The 19986-nt window shown below is 49.0% G+C and overlaps 1 protein-coding gene across 4 annotated transcripts in view; it reads right to left on the reverse strand.

Moving 5' to 3' along the window:
* Nucleotides 1–19986, reverse strand: part of LOC144487190 (IQ motif and SEC7 domain-containing protein 1-like) — a 79993-nt gene that overhangs the window by 14988 nt on the left and 45019 nt on the right. For all 4 annotated transcript variants that reach the window (XM_078205238.1, XM_078205237.1, XM_078205236.1 and 1 more), the window contains exons 7-11: nucleotides 19332–19471; nucleotides 16179–16304; nucleotides 13225–13324; nucleotides 9314–9475; nucleotides 2294–2464 (exon numbers count right to left, since the gene is read on the reverse strand). In XM_078205238.1, the coding sequence (XP_078061364.1) occupies nucleotides 2294–2464; nucleotides 9314–9475; nucleotides 13225–13324; nucleotides 16179–16304; nucleotides 19332–19471 (699 nt within the window). The remainder of the gene's footprint in view (nucleotides 1–2293; nucleotides 2465–9313; nucleotides 9476–13224; nucleotides 13325–16178; nucleotides 16305–19331; nucleotides 19472–19986) is intronic.

Raw genomic sequence — 19986 nt, forward strand, 5'->3', positions numbered from 1 at the left:
ACCATCTGGCTTCATGATAGGCACAACCGGTGCTGCCCAATCCGCGAATTGGACAGGTCCTATGATACCTTCTTGTTCCAGTGGCCTAATTTCTGTTTCCATTTTTTCCCCCAACGCAAACAGTACTGGGTGGGCTTTGTAAAATCGTGGGACTGCGTCCTGGTCAACATGTAAGGCTGCCTTAGCTTCTTTTATAGTTCCTGGTGCTTCTCGGAAAATCTCTGGGTATCTGAGCAGGACTACACTCGAGCGACCATTTTCTAACTGGAAGATGTTTACCCAATCCAGGGAGATTTGTTTTGAACAGTTTCGCCCCATCAGGCTTGGGCCCGAGCTCTCCACTACCATTAATGGTCATCGAACCAGTTGCCTTTCATAAGAGATAAGAGACAGGAACGAAGGTTGTACCCACAATTCTCAGAGGTTCCCCTGGATAGGTTCTCAGTCTTGCTGAAGTCTTGATTAAAGTTAAGGGTTGGAGTCCAGTGCGAATTTTAGTGAACGCTGATTATCCGATCACCGAAATGGCCGCGCCTGTATCGACCTCTATTAATACTGGCTATCCATTTAACCTTACGGTCATCTGAATTGGGTCCAATTTGGACACTGCAATGCAGTTTAATTGTTCCCTGTCGGATGTAGGTGGACCTTCCAGGGTGTGCACTCTCCTGGACACTGGCCGATGTGTTGTTTTCCAATTTCTAAGTCTTGAGAGCTTGCTTTGCCGCTCTGACTCCGCATACCAACAACAGTTACAGTGCCTTGCTGGGTGGGACTTCTGAAGGGACTGCTGACGGTCTGGTCAAAGCTCGGCTTTGCTTTGGGGCTGTACTGCGGGCAGACCTGGGTTTACTTGTCTCCGGATCCTTCCTGATGGAGGCTATGGAATTTCCTGTGCTCAGGTGGTGCTCACTGAACTCAGTCGGGCTGCCGTGTGAGGAATACCTTGCAACTCCGATGCCCCATTTGCAGCATTTTCCAACGATAAGGCCAGCTGCAGCGCTTGTTTGAAGTACAGTTGGGATTCAGCCAACAGGCGTTTTTGGACAGTGACATTATTGATCCCACAGACCAAACGGTCTCTGAGCATCTCATTAAGAGTCACCCCGAATTCACATACTTCTGCCAGCCGTCTCAACCTTTTTAGGAAACCAATGATGGACTCACCCGCCTCCTGGAGTGCCGGGTTAAAGTGGTACCTCCTCAGGATCAAAGGTGGCTTAGGATGATAATATTCGCTCACCAGGTCACCCAATTCCTGGGAGGCTTTGGTATCTGCTGCCTCCGGGAAAGATGAGCTGTGACTAATGGCAAATGCCGATGGTCCACAAGCGGTCAGAAAAATGACTCTTTCCTTTTCAGCTGCCACAACATCATTAACCCTAAATAAGGTAACACATGCGTTCCACACATAGGGCCCAGTCCTCCACAGCAGGCTCGAAAGAGTCTAGTTTCCCAAACTGAGGCATGAAAATGGTTTATCCCAAGTGAAGCTGGCTGTTAGCGAGCAGATTCCTTTGGGTCGTTCTTTTTCCACATCACCACTGAACAACTCCTCAGAGGCCGCTGTCCCTTCACTAAATTCCCTTTATTTACAAACACTATTCCACTCCGAGAGTGCTTGTGGTACACAGTCAGAATGCAGAGTGCCAGATGATATGACACTCCCACTTGTATATACAGGTGAGACTCCCTGATTGATCGTTACCTCAAACAAGGAGCTGTAACTCCGAGAGGCCAATCTCGTGGGCCTTGTCGAGATCATTACACCATCACTCACTCCGTGTGACATCACTGTCTCACACCAGGACAGTGTAGAGGGAGCTTTACTCTGTATCTAACCCCGTGCTGTACCTGTCCTGGGAGTGTTTGATGGGGACAGTGTAGAGGGAGCTTTACTCTGTATCTAACCCTGTGCTGTACCTGTCCTGGGAGTGTTTGATGGGGACAGTGTAGAGGGAGCTTTACTCTGTATCTAACCCCGTGCTGTACCTGTCCTGGGAGTGTTTGATGGGGACAGTGGAGAGGGAGTTTTACTCTGCATCTAACCCCGTGCTGTACCTGTCCTGGGAGTGTTTGATGGGGACAGTGGAGAGGGAGTTTTACTCTGAGTCAATGCCGAAAGATAAAAGGGGGAAAAAAAATCAGTCAGAGGCACAGAAGAAAAGAAAATGTTAACCAATAGTAGAACAATGCCAGCGATAATTAGCAGAGCCATGCCAACTCCTTGCCTGCAGGTTAGTCACTGCGCCCACACCCTCCCAGCCCCTACACGCCCTGCGCCTCAGGTTACCTGCGTCAGAGAGGTCACGTAGAGAGCTGCTAAGGGCGCTCCGTTTCAGTCCCTCCCCCACGGCATACGTGTCATCCAGGCTGGTGAGCGTGCCATTTACTGTGTCTTTCTTCAAGCTGGCGCCCTGTAACATGCTGGCACGGATCACTCCTTTCTGTTTCTCCAACTCCGCTGCAGCCACGAGGAATGTGGGGAGAGAAAACATGGGAGCCCAGATTTAGAATGACCATCCCAAACCAGACCGAACATCTCGATTAGATTCCAGTCTGTGACTCACTCCCGGGTATCTGTTATCCAAATATAAACCATCCTGAACCCCTCGATTAGTTTCCAGTCTGTAACTCACTCCCGGGTATCTGTTATTCTATATATAAACCACCCCGAACCCCTCGATTAGTTTCCAGTCTGTAACTCACTCCCGGGTATCTGTTATTCAAAATATAAACCACCCTGAACCCCTGAATTAGGTTCCAGTCTGTAACTCACTCTCAGGTATCTGTTATTTTATATATAAACCACCATGAACCCCTCGATTAGATTCCAGTCTGTAACTCACTCCCGGGTATCTGTTATTCTATATATAAACCACCCCAAACCCCTCGATTAGACTCCAGTCTGTAACTCACTCCCGGATATCTTTTATTCTATATATAAACCCCCGCCGAACCCCTCAATTAGATTCCAGTCTGTAACTCACGCCCGGGTGTCTGTTATTCTATTTATAAACCCCCCGAACCCCTCGATTAGATTTAAGTCTGTAACTTACTCCCGGGTATCTGTTATTCGATATATAAACCATCCTGAACGCCTCGATTGGATTCCAGTCTGTAACTCACTCCCGGATATCTGTTATTCTTTCTATTAACCACCCCGAACCCCTCGATTCGATTCCAGTCTGTAACTCACTCGCGGGTATCTGTTATTCTATATATAAACCACCCCGAACCCCTCGATTAGATTCCAGTCTGTAACTCACTCCCGGGTATCTGTTATTCTATATATAAACCATCCTGAACCCCTCGATTGGATTCCAGTCTGTAACTCACTCCCTGCTATCTGTTATTCTATATATAAACAACCCTGAACCCCTCGATTGGATTCCAGTCTGTAACTCATTCCCGGGTATCTGTTATTCTATATATCAACAACCCTGAACCCCTCGATTAGATTCCAGTCTGTATCTCACTGCCGGGTATCTGTTATTTTATATATAAACCCCCCCGAACCCCTTGATTAGATTCCAGTCTGTAACTCACTCCCGGGTATCTGTTATTCTCTACATAAACATCCCAAGCCCCTCGATTAGATTCCAGTCAGTAACTCACTCCCGGCTATCTGTTATTCGATATATAAACCACCCCGAACCCCTCGATTAGATTCCAGTCTGTAACTCACTCCCGGGTATCTGTTATTCGATATATAAACTACCCCAAACCCCTTGATTGGATTCCAGTCTGTAACTCACTCCCGGGTATCTGTTATTCTATATATAAACCACCCCGAACCCCTCGATTAGATTCCAGTCTGTAACTCACTCACGGGTATCTGTTATTCTATATACAAACCACCCCAAATGCCTCGATTAGATTCCTGTCTGTAACTCACTCCCGGGTATCTGTTATTCTATATACAAACCACCCCAAATGCCTCGATTAGATTCCACTCTGTAACTCACTCCCGGGTATCTGTTATTCTATATATAAACCACCCCGAACCACTCGATTAGATTCCAGTCTGTAACTCACTCCTTTGTATCTGTTATTCTATATATAAACCACCCCGAACCCCTCAATTAGATTCCAGCTGTAACTCACTCCCGGGTATCTGTTATTCTACATATAAACCACCCCGAACCACTCGATTAGATTCCAGTCTGTAACTCACTCCTTTGTATCTGTTATTTTGTATATGAACCACCCCGAACCCCTCAATTAGATTCCAGTCTGTAACTCACTCCCGGGTATCTGATATTCTATATATAAACCACCCTGAACCCCTCAATTAGATTCCATTCTGTAATTCACCCCCAGGTATCTGTTATTCTATACATAAACCACCCCGATCCCTTGATTAGATTCCAGTCTGTAATTCACTCCCAGGTATCTGTTATTCTATATATAAACTACCCTCAACCCCTCGATTAGATTCCAGTCTGTAATTCACTCCCAGGTATCTGTTATTCTGTACATAAACCAGCCCGAACCCCTTGATTAGATTCCAGTCTGTAATTCACTCCCAGGTATCTGTTATTCTATACATAAACCACCCCGATCCCTTGATTAGATTCCAGTCTGTAATTCATTCCCAGGTATCTGTTATTCTGTACATAAACCACCCCGAACCCCTTGATTAGATTCCAGTCTGTAATTCACTCCCAGGTATCTGTTATTCTATATATAAACTACCCTCAACCCCTCGATTAGATTCCAGTCTGTAATTCACTCCCAGGTATCTGTTATTCTGTACATAAACCAGCCCGAACCCCTTGATTAGATTCCAGTCTGTAACTCACTCCTGGGTATCTGTTATTCTATATATAAACCACCCCGAACCCCTCGATTAGATTCAAGTCTGTAACTCTCTCCCGGGTATCTGTTATTCCATATATAAAACCCCGAATCCCATGATTAGATTCCAGTCTGGAACGCAGTCCTGGGTATCTTTTATTCTATGTACAAACCCCCCCCAGAACCCCTCGATTAGATTCCAGTCTGTATCTCACTCCCAGGTATCTGTTATTCTATACATAAACCCCCCCGAACCCCTCGATTAGATTCCAGTCTGTATCTCACTCCCAGGTATCTGTTATTCTATACATAAACCCCCCCGAACCCCTCGATTAGATTCCAGTCTGTATCTCACTCCCAGGTATCTGTTATTCTATACATAAACCATCCCGAACCCCTCGATTAGATTCCTGTCTGTAACTCACTCCCGGGTATCTGTTATTCTATATATAAACTCCCCCCGAACCCCTCGATTAGATTCCAGTCTGTAACTCACACCCAGGGGTCTGTTATTCTATACATAAACCACCCCGAACCCCTCAATTAGATTCCAGTCTGTAACTCACTCCCGGGTATCCGATATTCTATATAAACCATCCTGAACCCCTCGATTAGATTCCACTCTGTAACTCACTCCCGGGTACCTGTTATTCCATATATAAACCACCCCTAAGCCCTCGGTTAGATTCCAGTCTGTAACTCACTCCCGGGTATCTATTATGCGATATATAAACCACCCCGAACCCCTCGGTTAGATACCAGTCTGTAACTCACTCCCTGGTATCTGTTATTCTATATATAAACCACCCCGAACCCTTGGTTAGATTTCAGTCTGTAACTCACTCCCGGGTATCCGATATTCTATATATAAACCATCCCGAACCCCTCGATTTGATTCCAGTCTGTAACTCACTCCCGGGTATCTGTTATTCCTTATATAAAGCACCCCTAACTCCTTGGTTAGATTCCAGTCTGTAACTCACTCCCGGGTATCTGTTATTCTATATATAAACCACCCCGAACCCCTCGGTTAGATTCCAGTCTGTAACTCACTCCCGCATATCTGTTATTCTATGTATAAAATACCCCAAACCCCTAAATTCGATTCTACTCTCTAACTCACTCCCGGGTATCTGTTATTCGATGTATAAACCTCCTCCCCAAACCCTCGATTTGATTCCAGTCTGTAACTCACTCCTGGATATCTATTATTCTATATAGAAACCACTTCGAACCCCTCGATTAAATTCCAGTCTGTAACTCACTCCCGGGTATCTGTTATTCTATATATAAACCACCCCAAACCCCTCGATTAGATTCCAGTCTGTAACTCATTCCCGGGTATCTGTTATTCTATATATAAACTACCCTCAACCCCTCGATTAGATTCCAGTCTGTAATTCACTCCCAGGTATCTGTTATTCTGTACATAAACCAGCCCGAACCCCTTGATTAGATTCCAGTCTGTAACTCACTCCTGGGTCTCTGTTATTCTATATATAAACCACCCCGAACCCCTCGATTAGATTCAAGTCTGTAACTCTCTCCCGGGTATCTGTTATTCCATATATAAAACCCCGAATCCCATGATTAGATTCCAGTCTGGAACGCAGTCCTGGGTATCTTTTATTCTATGTACAAACCCCCCCCAGAACCCCTCGATTAGATTCCAGTCTGTATCTCACTCCCAGGTATCTGTTATTCTATACATAAACCCCCCCGAACCCCTCGATTAGATTCCAGTCTGTATCTCACTCCCAGGTATCTGTTATTCTATACATAAACCCCCCCGAACCCCTCGATTAGATTCCAGTCTGTATCTCACTCCCAGGTATCTGTTATTCTATACATAAACCATCCCGAACCCCTCGATTAGATTCCTGTCTGTAACTCACTCCCGGGTATCTGTTATTCTATATATAAACTCCCCCCGAACCCCTCGATTAGATTCCAGTCTGTAACTCACACCCAGGGGTCTGTTATTCTATACATAAACCACCCCGAACCCCTCAATTAGATTCCAGTCTGTAACTCACTCCCGGGTATCCGATATTCTATATAAACCATCCTGAACCCCTCGATTAGATTCCACTCTGTAACTCACTCCCGGGTACCTGTTATTCCATATATAAACCACCCCTAAGCCCTCGGTTAGATTCCAGTCTGTAACTCACTCCCGGGTATCTATTATGCGATATATAAACCACCCCGAACCCCTCGGTTAGATACCAGTCTGTAACTCACTCCCTGGTATCTGTTATTCTATATATAAACCACCCCGAACCCTTGGTTAGATTTCAGTCTGTAACTCACTCCCGGGTATCCGATATTCTATATATAAACCATCCCGAACCCCTCGATTTGATTCCAGTCTGTAACTCACTCCCGGGTATCTGTTATTCCTTATATAAAGCACCCCTAACTCCTTGGTTAGATTCCAGTCTGTAACTCACTCCCGGGTATCTGTTATTCTATATATAAACCACCCCGAACCCCTCGGTTAGATTCCAGTCTGTAACTCACTCCCGCATATCTGTTATTCTATGTATAAAATACCCCAAACCCCTAAATTCGATTCTACTCTCTAACTCACTCCCGGGTATCTGTTATTCGATGTATAAACCTCCTCCCCAAACCCTCGATTTGATTCCAGTCTGTAACTCACTCCTGGATATCTATTATTCTATATAGAAACCACTTCGAACCCCTCGATTAAATTCCAGTCTGTAACTCACTCCCGGGTATCTGTTATTCTATATATAAACCACCCCAAACCCCTCGATTAGATTCCAGTCTGTAACTCATTCCCGGGTATCTGTTATTCTATATATAAACCACCCCAAACCCCTCGATTAGATTCCAGTCTGTAACTCACTCCCGGGTATCTGTTATTCTATATATAAACCACCCCGAACACCTCGATTAGATTCCAGTCTGTAACTCACTCATGGGTATCTATTATTCTATATACAAACCACACTGAACCCCTCGATTAGATTCCAGTCTGTAACTCACTCCCGGGTATCTGTTATTCTATATATAAACCACCCCAAACCCCTCGATTAGATTCCAGTCTGTAACTCACTCCCGGGTATCTGTTATTCTATATATAAACCCCCCCAAACCCCTCGATTAGATTCCAGTCTGTAACTCACTCCCGGGTATCTGTTATTCCATATATAAGCCCCCCGAATCCCTCGATTAGATTCCAGTCTGTAACTCACTCCCGGGTATCTGTTATTCTCTATATAAACCACCCCGAACCCCTCGATTAGATTCCAGTCTGTAACTCACTCCCGGGTATCTGTTATTCCATATATAATCCCCCCGAATCCCATGATTAGATTCCAGTCTGGAACGCAGTCATGGGTGTCTGTTATATATATCTGAATTCTTTTGATGATACAGAGATTATTGAAAAGTTGTAGTGTCAACCTTGCCTCTTCGAGGCGGTGATTGATTATTTATTCCCGTCGGATAAGTTTTCCTTTACTAACTGTGCCTGGGGCCCCTAGTTCAACACACACACACACTTCCCCATCCGTGGCTGTAGAGTGGGTTCTATTCCCGATGGCCTTCCCAACACCTCTTGTTCATTCGATATCTAGCTCCCCTCTCCGGGATCCTCACAGCCATTTGAATGGATTTGAACCCAATGCAATGGTTAAAAATGAGGATGTTCCTTCAGATATGGTGGGGTGGGACACAGTACCTCACTCACAGAACGTGTCATGAAAATAGCGAATGCATGGTCAGCCTGACGTCAGGCTCCTGGGTTGCTTTCTCTCGAGGCTGAGATGCTTTGGCACTTGTTGGGGGGGGCGGGGTAAGTGAAGTGTTTCCCACAGAAGTGTTCCAGTCTCACCCCCAACAAACATGGCCATCCTTGCCTCCAACAGTCATGGCCTGTCACCCCCAACAAACGGATCTGCCCTTGCCCCCAACAAACATCCATCCTTGCCTCCAACAGTTATGGCCTCTATCACCCCCAACAAACAGATCTGCCCTTGCCCCCAACAAACACGGCCACCCTTGCCTCCACCATACCTGCCCGTCCGTGCCCCTCACAAATGAGGCCTCACTTGCCTTCAACAAATGAGGTCACCCTTGCCTCTGGCAAATATGGCCGTGGTTGTCCATCCCACACAAATATGGTCATGCTTGCCTCCAACGTACATGGCTGTTTGTGGGATTCATTGCTTGAATCCCACAAACAAGGATCCTCTTACTTCCAACGAACATGGGCACTCCTGCCCTTGTGCAATTATGGCTGCCCTTGCCCTCAAAATACATGGCTGGCACTCCACCCAACAAACTTGGCCACCGTTGCACCCACCCTTGCCAACATGGACTCCCTTGCCCCTATCAAATGTGGCCGTCTTTCCCACCCCACACATGTTCGCCACTCACTCCAAACAAATATAGTTGCCACCCGTCCTTTACAAACATGTCTGTCTGACTCTACGAGTGATTCGCACACATACGCACACATCGCTGCCTTCTCAATACTTACATTCCACCCGGTATTTCTCCATCTCCTGGACCTCAGCAACCGACTCACGTAAGTCGCTGGCAAACCTGGTCCGGTCCTGCACACTGGGGGCATTGAAGATGATGAGGATCTTCTTTTCTGCGCTGGGGATGGATGAGGCCAGCTTGATGCCATGGGGGTAATCTGGGATTAGAAAAATGAAACAGTGAGAGAGGGAGCAAGAGATGGGTGCTTAGGGGACTGCAGGCTGGTAAAGGAGAGGAGAGGGGTGGTTGACAATAATGTCTGATCGGGCCGGGTTTCAACCAGCGTCATGTTCTCATGGAGGCCAATATGACATTTCCCCCAACAGATATGGCCACTCTCGCTCCCTCCCAAACAGAATTAGACTCTCTGATCCTTTCCCATCCCAACAAATATGACCACACTCACCCTCAACAAATATGGCCACTCTTGCTCCCTCACCTCAACAACATGGCTAATTTCACCCCAACAAACATTTTTACTCTCGCCTTCCCCAACAAACATGGCCGCTGTCACTCCCAACCAACATGTCTGCTCTCACCCCCAACAAACATGGCCACTCTCACCCCCCAACAAACATGGCTGCTCTCACCCCCAACCAACATGGTCACTCTCACCCACAACAAACATGGCCATTCTCATCCTCAACAAACATGGCTGCTCTCGCCTCCAACAAACATGGCCGCTCTCACCCCCCAACAAACATGGCTGCTCTCACCCCCAACCAACATGGTCACTCTCACCCAAAACAAACATGGCCACTCTCATCCTCAACAAACATGGCCGCTCTCACCTCCAACAAACATGGCCGCTCTCACCCCCAACAAACATGGCCACTCTCACCCCCAACCAACATGTCTGCTCTCACCCCCCCAACAAACATGGCTGCTCTCACCCCCAACCAACATGGTCACTCTCACCCAAAACAAACATGGCCACTCTCATCCTCAACAAACATGGCCGCTCTCACCTCCAACAAACATGGCCGCTCTCACCCCCAACAAACATGGCCACTCTCACCCCCAACCAACATGTCTGCTCTCACCCCCCCCAACAAACATGGCTGCTCTCACCCCCAACCAACATGGTCACTCTCACCCAGAACAAACATGGACGCTCTCACCCTCAACAAACATGGCCGCCCTCACCCCCAACAAACATGGCTGCTCTCACCCCAACAAACATGGCCACTTTCACGCCAAGCAAACATGGCCGCTCTCACCCTCAACCAACAAACGTGAGCACTTTCATTCCCAAAAACATGGCCACTCTTATTCCCCCCAACAAACATGACCACTCTCACCTTCAACAAACATGGCTGCTCTCATCCCCAACATTCTCGCCTCCCCCCCTCCCAACAAACATGGACTCTTTTGCCACAACAACCAAAGCTGCCGTTGTCCCCAAAGGCAGATCTGGCCATGACAGGAGCCTTCCAGGAATGGCTGGGAATGACCAGAATTTCCCTCCATCCCGTGGCGGCTCTTAAAATATCAATCTGAGAGATTTTAAATTTATGGGATTCTCTATATTAACCGGCCCCCGGCGTGCATGCCGGACAGCCAGGAGCAATATTGGGAGAACTGAACTTCCAACTCCTGGAAACCACCCGGAAGTTTCTAGAAGATTCATACCCAGGGCTGCACCAGGCCAGCCCCAGCCCTCAAAGGAGTTCACTGGCTGAAAGGAAATTCCTCAGATAGACAGAGAGAGATAGCAAGGCTAAGACTCACTCGAGATAAGAGGGGGCTCCTATTTTTGCTGCTCAGCTTAACAAATTGCTTTGGTTACAAAAAAACCTTGAAAAAGCCAGAGTTAGAAAGCTTTCTCCCCAGAGATTTCAGCACAGTCTCATAGAGAGAGAATACTGCAAACAGTTTTGGTCTCCTTACTGAAGGAGGGATCTACTCTCATCGAAGGCCGTTCAGAGAAGGTTCACTGGGCCGATTCCTGGGGTGAAGGGGGTGTTTTCTGTCTTATGAGGAAAAGGTTGAGCAGGTCGGGGCCTGAACCCATTGGAGTTTAGAAGAATGAGAGGAGATCTTATTGAAACAGCTCAGATTCCAAGGTGGGGTTTGACAGGGTGGATGCTGAGAGGATGTTCCCCACCCTCTCCTGAGGGTATTCGAGAACTGGGGTGGAGAAGCACAGTTACAGAATGAGGGGGTCTTCCATTGAAGAGGGAGATGAGGAAGAATTTCTTCTCTCAGAGGGTGGTCACTCTGTGGAATTCTCCCCCCACCCCAGACCGCAGTGGGGGCTGTGGCTCATTGAATATATTCAAGAATAGGTTAGACAGATTTCTGACCAACAAGGGGAAAATCGAGGGGTTATATGCCAGGGGTGGGGGAGGGATTCGAGTGGTTATGGTGGGTGGGGTGGAGACAGGAAGGAAGATACGAATTTGGAGCAGGAGTAGGCCACTTGGCCCCTCTCGAGCCTGCTCTGTCACTTAATGAGATCTTGGCTGCTCTGATTGTAACCTCACACTTCGGTGGCGGAGTGAGTGAATATCGAAGGTGGGTGGTTAACGTGTCGATCAAGTGGGGGCTACTTTGTCCTGGATGGTGTTGAGTTTCTCGAGGGTTGTTGGCGCTGCGAGTGGGAGAGTATTACATCACACTCCTGATTTGTGCCTTGTAGATGGTGGACAGGCTTTGGGGGGGGGGGGGGGGGGGAGTCAGGAGGTGAGTTACTCTCCGCAGGATTCCCAGCCTCTGACCTGCTCTGGGAGCCACAGTATTTATGTGGCTGGGTCCAGTTCAGTTTCTGCTCAATGGTAACCCCCAGGATGTTGATAGTGGGGGGGATTCAGCGATGGGAATGCCATTAATTGTCATAGAGTCATAGACATTTACAGCATGGAAACAGGCCCTTTGGCTCAACTTGTCCATGCTGCCTTTTTTAAAAAAATCCCTCAGCTAGTCCCAATTGCCCGCATTCGGCCCATATCCCTCTGTACCCATCGTACACATGTAACTATCTAAATGCTTTTTAAAAGACAAAAGTGTACCCGCCTCTACTACTACCTCTGGCAGCTTGTTCCAGACACTCACCACTCTCTGTGTGAAAAAATTGCCCCTCTGGACACTTTTGTATCTCTCCCCTCTCACCTTAAACCTATGCCCTCTAGTTTTAGACTCCCCTACCTTTGGGAAAAGATATTGACTATCTCGCTGATCTATGCCCCTCATTATTTTATAGATGGTAATGCCATTGATTGTCAAAGGGAGATGGTTAGATCCTCTCTTGTTGGAGATGGTCATTGCCTGGTGCTTGTGTGGGGTGAATGTTACTCACCACTTGTCAGCCCGAGCCTGGATATTGTCCGGGTCTCGCTGCATTTGGACACGGGCTGCTTCAGTATCTGAGGAGTGGCGAATGGTGCTGAACACTGTGCAGTCAGCAGCGAACATCCCCACTCCTGACCTTGTGATGGAGGGAAGGTCATTGATGAAGCAGCTGAAGATGGTTGGGACTAACAGTGGGCAATGCTGAACAAGAACCTTGCACACCCCCTCCCACCTGCTGCCAACACTTTCCCTGAGGTCCCAGGAACCAAAGAGCCGTGGTGCGGCAAGCAAGCTGCCAGATTCCTTTCCCGCAGCCTGACTCGGGCCAGTAAAGGCACCATCCGGCTGCAAGGCCATGGAGGCTGTCATCGCAGCTGGGTGCAGGTTTGTATGTGCCCCACCCCTACTGCACAGCTACGAGGATTGCCTGCTCCCTCATCCCTCCACCCCCTCAAGCTGGCCAAAGAGCTGCCAGTGCACAGGCTCGAAGGGCCAAGTGGCCCTCTGTGCTGCAACCCATATTGGGATTGGCAGTGGGGAGCAAGGACAGAACCCTGCCTGTGTGACTCTGGGTCATTCACCAGCTGATTCAGTTGCGAAGAGTGAGACACTCACAGGCATTTTGGAATAGGTTAACCTTCATCTCGTGCAGCGCAAAGGACTGGCGGAAACTGTACGTCACTGATATCTTCTTCTTCTGAAAGACTTTTGTGACCTGGAAGAAAAGAACGTAGAAGTCAGGGTGACAGAAAGAGAGAAGATAGGATACTGGATAGAGAAGAGGAGAAAGAATGCAGAGAGAGGGAAGGAGAAAGAGAGAGAGAGAAAGAGACAAAGAGAGAGAGGGTGAAGGAGAGGGTGATGCACAGGGAGAGGGTAATGCACAGAGAGGGACAGAGAGAGAGACAGAGAGAGAAACAGACTGTGAGAGTGTCAGGTAGAGAGATACAGAGAGAGAGAGGGACAGACAGAAAGACAGAGATAGAGAGATGGAGAGAGGGAGTCAAGGAAAAAGATAGAGAGACGCAGAGAGAGAAAAAAACACAGACAACGAGAGGGGAATAGAGTGAGATAGTGATAAAAATACAACCGAGTTTATGGAAGAGAGAGATAAAAAGGGATAGAAAGAGAGAAAGAAAAATGGCCGAGGTCAGGTTAGGGAATGGAAAAGTTCGAGAAAAGAAGAAACAGCAAGAGTGAATGAGAAAAAGAAATAAGAGCAAGAGGGAAGGAGTGAGAAAGTTAGAGAGAGCAAGAGAGAAGGAGCGAGAGAGGGAGCAAGTGAGACAGAGAGAGCAAGAAAGAAGGAGCAAGAAAGGGAGTGAGAGAGGAAGCGAGAGAGACAAAGAGCAAGAAAGAAGGAATGAGAGAGGGAGCGAGAAGACAGAGAGAAAGAGAGAAGGAGCCAGAAAGGGAGCGAGGAAGATAGAGAACGAGAGAGGGAGGGAGAGAGACAGAGAAAGAGCAAGAGAGAAGGTGCGAGAAAGACAGAGAGCAAGAGAGATGGAGCGAGAGCGACAGAGAGCAAGAGAGAGGGAGCAAGAGGGACAAAGAGAGTGCAAGAAAGAAGGAGCAAGAGAGGGAGCGTGAGAGACAGAGTAAGAGAGAAGGAGCGAGAGAGACAGTGAGAGCAAGAAAGATGGAGTGAGAGAGACAGAAAGAGCAAGAGAGAAGGAGTGAGAGAGGAAGCGAGAGAGACAGAGAGCAAGAAAGAAGGAGCGAGAGAGGGAGCGAGAAGTCAGAGAGAAAGAGAGAAGGAGCGAGAGAGGGAACCAGAGAGAGCAAGAGAGAAGGTACGAGAGAGACAGAGAAAGCAAGAAAGAGGGAGTCAGAGATACAGAGAGCAAGAGAAAAGGAGTGAGAGAGGGAGCAAGAGAGAGAGAGCAAGAGAGAAGGTGTGGGAGAGACAGAGAGAGCAAGAGAGAAGGAGGGAGAGGGTGGAGGGGGAGGTGGCAACATTCCCTCGGTGGGGTCGGAAGATTGACCCAAACTTCAGCCAGCCATGGTGACCTAAGCATTTTGGTGAACAGACGAAGGCAGTGACCCCTGCAGAGGCAGAAAGCTGGAAGCCGGTTCCACGCACAGCACAATCCCACAAGAAAAGCTGCGGGGGTTGGAGGGATGGACGATGAGGCAGTGGTAGGCGCATGGAGAGGAAATAATACTCGGACTGTTGGACATGAGACTGAGGGACTAAGAGCGACACTGGAGTAGACGGCACTGGACGAGAGTGAGGACGGAGTGTAAGAGGAGCTTTCACACGAGCGTGTCTGTGACACTGAGTAATCTCCATCTTCAGGGAGTCACAGTAACCATTTGGAGAGCAGTGAGGCATAAGGTCAGAGGTTAAACATCCAGTGGGTTGGGCAGAGGACCTTCCCCTGGATTCACACATTCTGCCTCCTTTGTCAGAATGGATTTGAGGATCAACATTGGGCCCCAGGCCACAGGGTGGACTCCACCCACCACTGCACCTCTTCCAATACTGTCCATGGATTTGTTTACATCTACCTGAGAGGGCAGGTGGAACCCTCGGGCTTGACATCTTATCCAGCATTGCAGCGCACCCTCAGAACTGACCCTCCGACAGTGCGACGCTCCCTCAAAGCTGACCCTCCCACAGTGCGGCGTTTCCTCAGAACTGACCCTCCGATATTGCGGCACATCCTCAGCACCGACCCTCCGATGATGCGGTTCGCCCTCAGCACTGACCCTCCAAAAGTGTGGCGCTCTCCCTCAGCACTGACCCTCCCACAGTGCAGCGCTCCCTCAGCACTGACCCTCCCACAGTGCGGCGCTCCCTCAGCACTGACCCTCTGACAGTGCGGCGCTCCCTCAGCACTGACCCTCCCACAGTGCGGCACTCCCTCAGCACTGACCCTCCCACAGTGCGGCACTCCCTCAGCACTGACCCTCCAACAGTGCGGCGCTCCCTCAGCACTGACCCTCCCACAGTGCGGCACTCCCGCAGCACTGGCCCTCCCACAGTGTGGCGCACCCTCAGCACTGACCCTCCCACAGTGCGGTGCTCCCTCAGCACTGACCCTCCCACAGTGCAGCGCTCGCTCAGCACTGACCCTCCGACAGTGCGGCGCTCCTGCAGCACTGACCCTCCGACAGTGCGGCGCTCCCTCAGCACTGACCCTCCCACAGTCCGGCGCTCCCGCAGCATTGACCCTCCCATAGTGCGGCGCTCCCTCAGCACTGACCCTCCCACAGTGCGGCGCTCCCTCAGCACTGACCCTCCCACAGTGCGGCGCTCCCTCAGCACTCACCCTCCCACAGTGCGGCGCTCCCTCAGCACTGACCCTCCCACAGTGCGGCAATCCCTCAGCACTGACCCTCCCACAGTGCAGCGCTCCCTCAGGACTGACCCTCCGTCACTGCGGCGCTCGTTCAGCACTGACCCTCCTCCGTCAGTGCGGCGCTCGCTCAGCACTGACCCTCTGATACCATGGCGCCCCCTCATTACTGGCACTGGAGATGTGTCGGGCCTGGCAAATGGCACCTGAGAAAACACAGGAGCAAGAGAGAAGGAGCACAACGGAGTTTATGGGATGCTATCTTACCACAAGCAGATCATTAAAGAGGAAAACCTCTCGTTGATGGACCCCCTGTTTCTGCGGTCGATTCGGATCCGGAACCTCGTACAGGCGACAGCAACAAACAAGCCTGCGATGGGGCAAGGAGAGAACCTGCAAAATGAAGCAACCATCTTAAAAAACATCAACACGGCATAAACTCACAGCCATGCAGTCTCAGGAGCGTTTGATGGAGACAGTGTCGAGGGAGATTTTCTCTGCATCTAACCCCGTGCTGTACCTGGCCTGGGAGTGTTTGATGGGGACAGTGGAGAGAGAGCTTTACTCTGTATCTAACCCCGTGCTGTACCTGTCCTGGGAGCGTTTGATGGGGACAGTGTAGAGAGCTTTACTCTGTATCTAACCCCGTGCTGTACCTGGCCTGGGAGTGTTTGATGGGGATAGTGTAGAGAGAGCTTTACTCTGTATCTAACCCCGTGCTGTACCAGTCCTGGGAGTGTTTGATGGGGACAGTGTAGAGAGAGCTTTACTCTGTATCTAACCCCGTGCTGTACCTGTCCTGGGAGTGTTTGATGGGGACAGTGCAGAGGGAGCTTTACTCTGTATCTAACCCCATGCTGTACCTGTCCTGGGAGTGTTTGATGGGGACAGTGTAGAGGGAGCTTTACTCTGTATCTAACCCCGTGCTGTACCTGTCCTGGGAGTGTTTGATGCAGGCTCTTTTCAGGCAGAAATGGGGGAATTCATAATGGGGAACAAAGAAATGACTGAGGAACTAAATGTGTACTTTGCTTCTGTCTTCACAAAGGAAGACATGAATAATGGACCGGAAGTTCTGAAAGAAAGAAGTTTTAGTGAGGAGCTGTAGAAAATCAATATTAGTCGAGAAATGGTTTTGGGGAAATTGATGGGATTGTGAGTAGATAAATCTCCAGGGCCTGATAATCTTAATCCCAGAGTAGTTCAGGAAGTGGTACTATCTTACAATAGTAGATCTATTGGTGGTCATTTTCCAAACTTCTTCGGACTCTGGACTGGTTCCTACAGGTTGGAGGGTATCTAATGTAAGGCTGCGATTCAATAATGGAGGTAGTGAATTGCAGGCAGTGTCTGGAGATGGATTGAGAGCTGGGTAGCAGATAGAAAGTAAAGATTTGGCATAAATAGGTATTTTTCTGATTGGCAGTCAGTGACGAGTGGGGTACTGCAGGGATCTGTGCTCGGACCCCAACTGTTCACATTACATATTAATGATTTGGAAGAGGGAACTGAATGTATTATCTCCAAAGTTTCAGATGATACAAAGCTGGGTGGGAAGGTGAGCTGTGAGGAGGATGCGGAGATGCTGAGAGTGATTTGCACAGGCTCAGAGTGGGCATCTGCATGGCAGATGCTGTGCTATGTGGATAAATGTGGGGTTATCCACTTCGGTAGCAAAAATAGGAAGAGAGATTATTACTTGAATGGGTGTGAATTGAAAGAGGTGGATACTGAATGAGACCTTGCGAGTTATCGTCCATCAGGCGCTGAAAGTAAGGACGCAGGTACAGCAGGCAGGAAAGAAGGCAAATGGTATGTTGGCCTTCATAGCTCTGTTCCTGACCCCGTGGTGTCCCTGTCCTGGGAGTGTTTGATGGGGACAGTGTAGAGGGAGCTTTACTCTGTATCTAACCCCGTGCTGTACCTGTCCTGGGAGTGTTTGATGGGGACAGTGTAGAGGGAGCTTTACCCTGTATCTAACCCCGTGCTGTACCTGCCCTGGAGTGTTTGATGGGGACAGTGTAGAGGGAGCTTTACCCTGTATCTAACCCCGTGCTGTACCTGTCCTGGGAGTGTTTGAAGGGGACAGTGTAGAGGGAGCTTTACCCTGTATCTAACCCCGTGCTGTACCTGTCCTGGGAGTGTTTGAAGGGGACAGTGTAGAGGGAGCTTTACTCTGTATCTAACCCTGTGCTGTACCTGTCCTGGAAGTGTTTGATGGGGACATTGTAGAGGGAGCTTTACTCTGTATCTAACCCCGTGCTGTACCTGTCCTGGGAGCGTTTGATGGGGACAGTGTAGAGGGAGCTTTACTCTGTATCTAACCCCGTGCTGTACCTGTCCTGGGGTGTTTGAAGGGGACAGTGTAGAGGGGGCTTTACTCTGTATCTAACCCCGTGCTGTACCTGTCCTGGGAGTGTTTGATGGGGACATTGTAGAGGGAGCTTTACTCTGTATCTAACCCCGTGCTGTACCTGTCCTGGGAATGTTTGATGGGGGCAGTGTAGAGGGAGCTTTACTCTGTATCTAACCCCATGCTGTACCTGTCCTGGGAGTGTTTGATGGGGACAGTGTAGAGGGAGCTTTACTCTGTATCTAACCCCGTGCTGTACCTGTCCTGGTTTGAAGGGGACAGTGTAGAGGGAGCTTTACTCTGTATCTAACCCCGTGCTGTACCTGTCCTGGTTTGAAGGGGACAGTGTAGAGGGAGCTTTACTCTGTATCTAACCCCGTGCTGTACCTGTCCTGGTTTGAAGGGGACAGTGTAGAGGGAGCTTTACTCTGTATCTAACCCCGTGCTGTACCTGTCCTGGTTTGAAGGGGACAGTGTAGAGGGAGCTTTACTCTGTATCTAACCCCGTGCTGTACCTGTCCTGGTTTGATGGGGACAGTGTAGAGGGAGCTTTACTCTGTATCTAACCCCGTGCTGTACCTGTTCTGGTTTGAAGGGGACAGTGTAGAGGGAGCTTTACTCTGTATCTAACCCCGTGCTGTACCTGTTCTGGTTTGATGGGGACAGTGTAGAGGGAGCTTTACTCTGTATCTAACCCCGTGCTGTACCTGTTCTGGTTTGAAGGGGACAGTGTAGAGGGAGCTTTACTCTGTATCTAACCCCGTGCTGTACCTGCCCTGGTTTGAAGGGGACAGTGTAGAGGGAGCTTTACTCTGTATCTAACCCCGTGCTGTACCTGCCCTGGTTTGAAGGGGACAGTGTAGAGGGAGCTTTACTCTGTATCTAACCCCGTGCTGTACCTGTTCTGGTTTGGAGGGGACAGTGTAGAGGGAGCTTTACTCTGTATCTAACCCCGTGCTGTACCTGTTCTGGTTTGAAGGGGACAGTGTAGAGGGAGCTTTACTCTGTATCTAACCCCGTGCTGTACCTGTTCTGGTTTGAAGGGGACAGTGTAGAGGGGAATTTACCGGTTTCTTGCCCACTATTAGCCGCTCCACCGCTTGAACCTGCGACACGTGGTCATCGTTGGTCCTCAGTTCCCGTTTCTGGATCCGATGGTAGATTCCCACCAGCATATCCCGTGGGATATCCTCTCCATTATCCACTCCTATACGAGATGGAGAGAATGAAGATCACAATTAAAGAGCCCTCTCGAATCTCATCAAGGCAACACTTCAGAAACAGGCCAATCTGCCCTTCCTCTCCCCCAGGCCAGCTTCCTCTCACCCCATACATCATCTCTCTCCCATCCCCCTACCCCCCATATCCTTCTGTTCCTTTCCTATTGTGGATCTGGTTTTTCCCCCTCCCCACCTCAAACACATTGACACAATTCACTTCAAACACTCTCTATGGGAGCGACTTCCACATTGTTCCCACTCTCTGGGTAAGGACCCTTCATCTCAATTCTCTCTTAATCTGTGAGGTTTGGAAGGATGGAAAAGCAGGATATTTCTTGAAAGGTTGACTGGAAAATGTTTGGAATTCAAAGCTATCTGGTGTCCGGGTACTTAGACACAAAATGTTAGTATGCAGATGCAGCAGGTGATGGGGATGGCAAATAGGAATGTTGTCCGTTATCGCGAGGGGGGATGGGGGGTATAAGGGTCGGAAAGTCTTGCT

The sequence above is a fragment of the Mustelus asterias genome, unplaced genomic scaffold (genome assembly GCF_964213995.1).
Source record: "Mustelus asterias unplaced genomic scaffold, sMusAst1.hap1.1 HAP1_SCAFFOLD_637, whole genome shotgun sequence".
Lineage (NCBI taxonomy): Eukaryota > Metazoa > Chordata > Chondrichthyes > Carcharhiniformes > Triakidae > Mustelus > Mustelus asterias.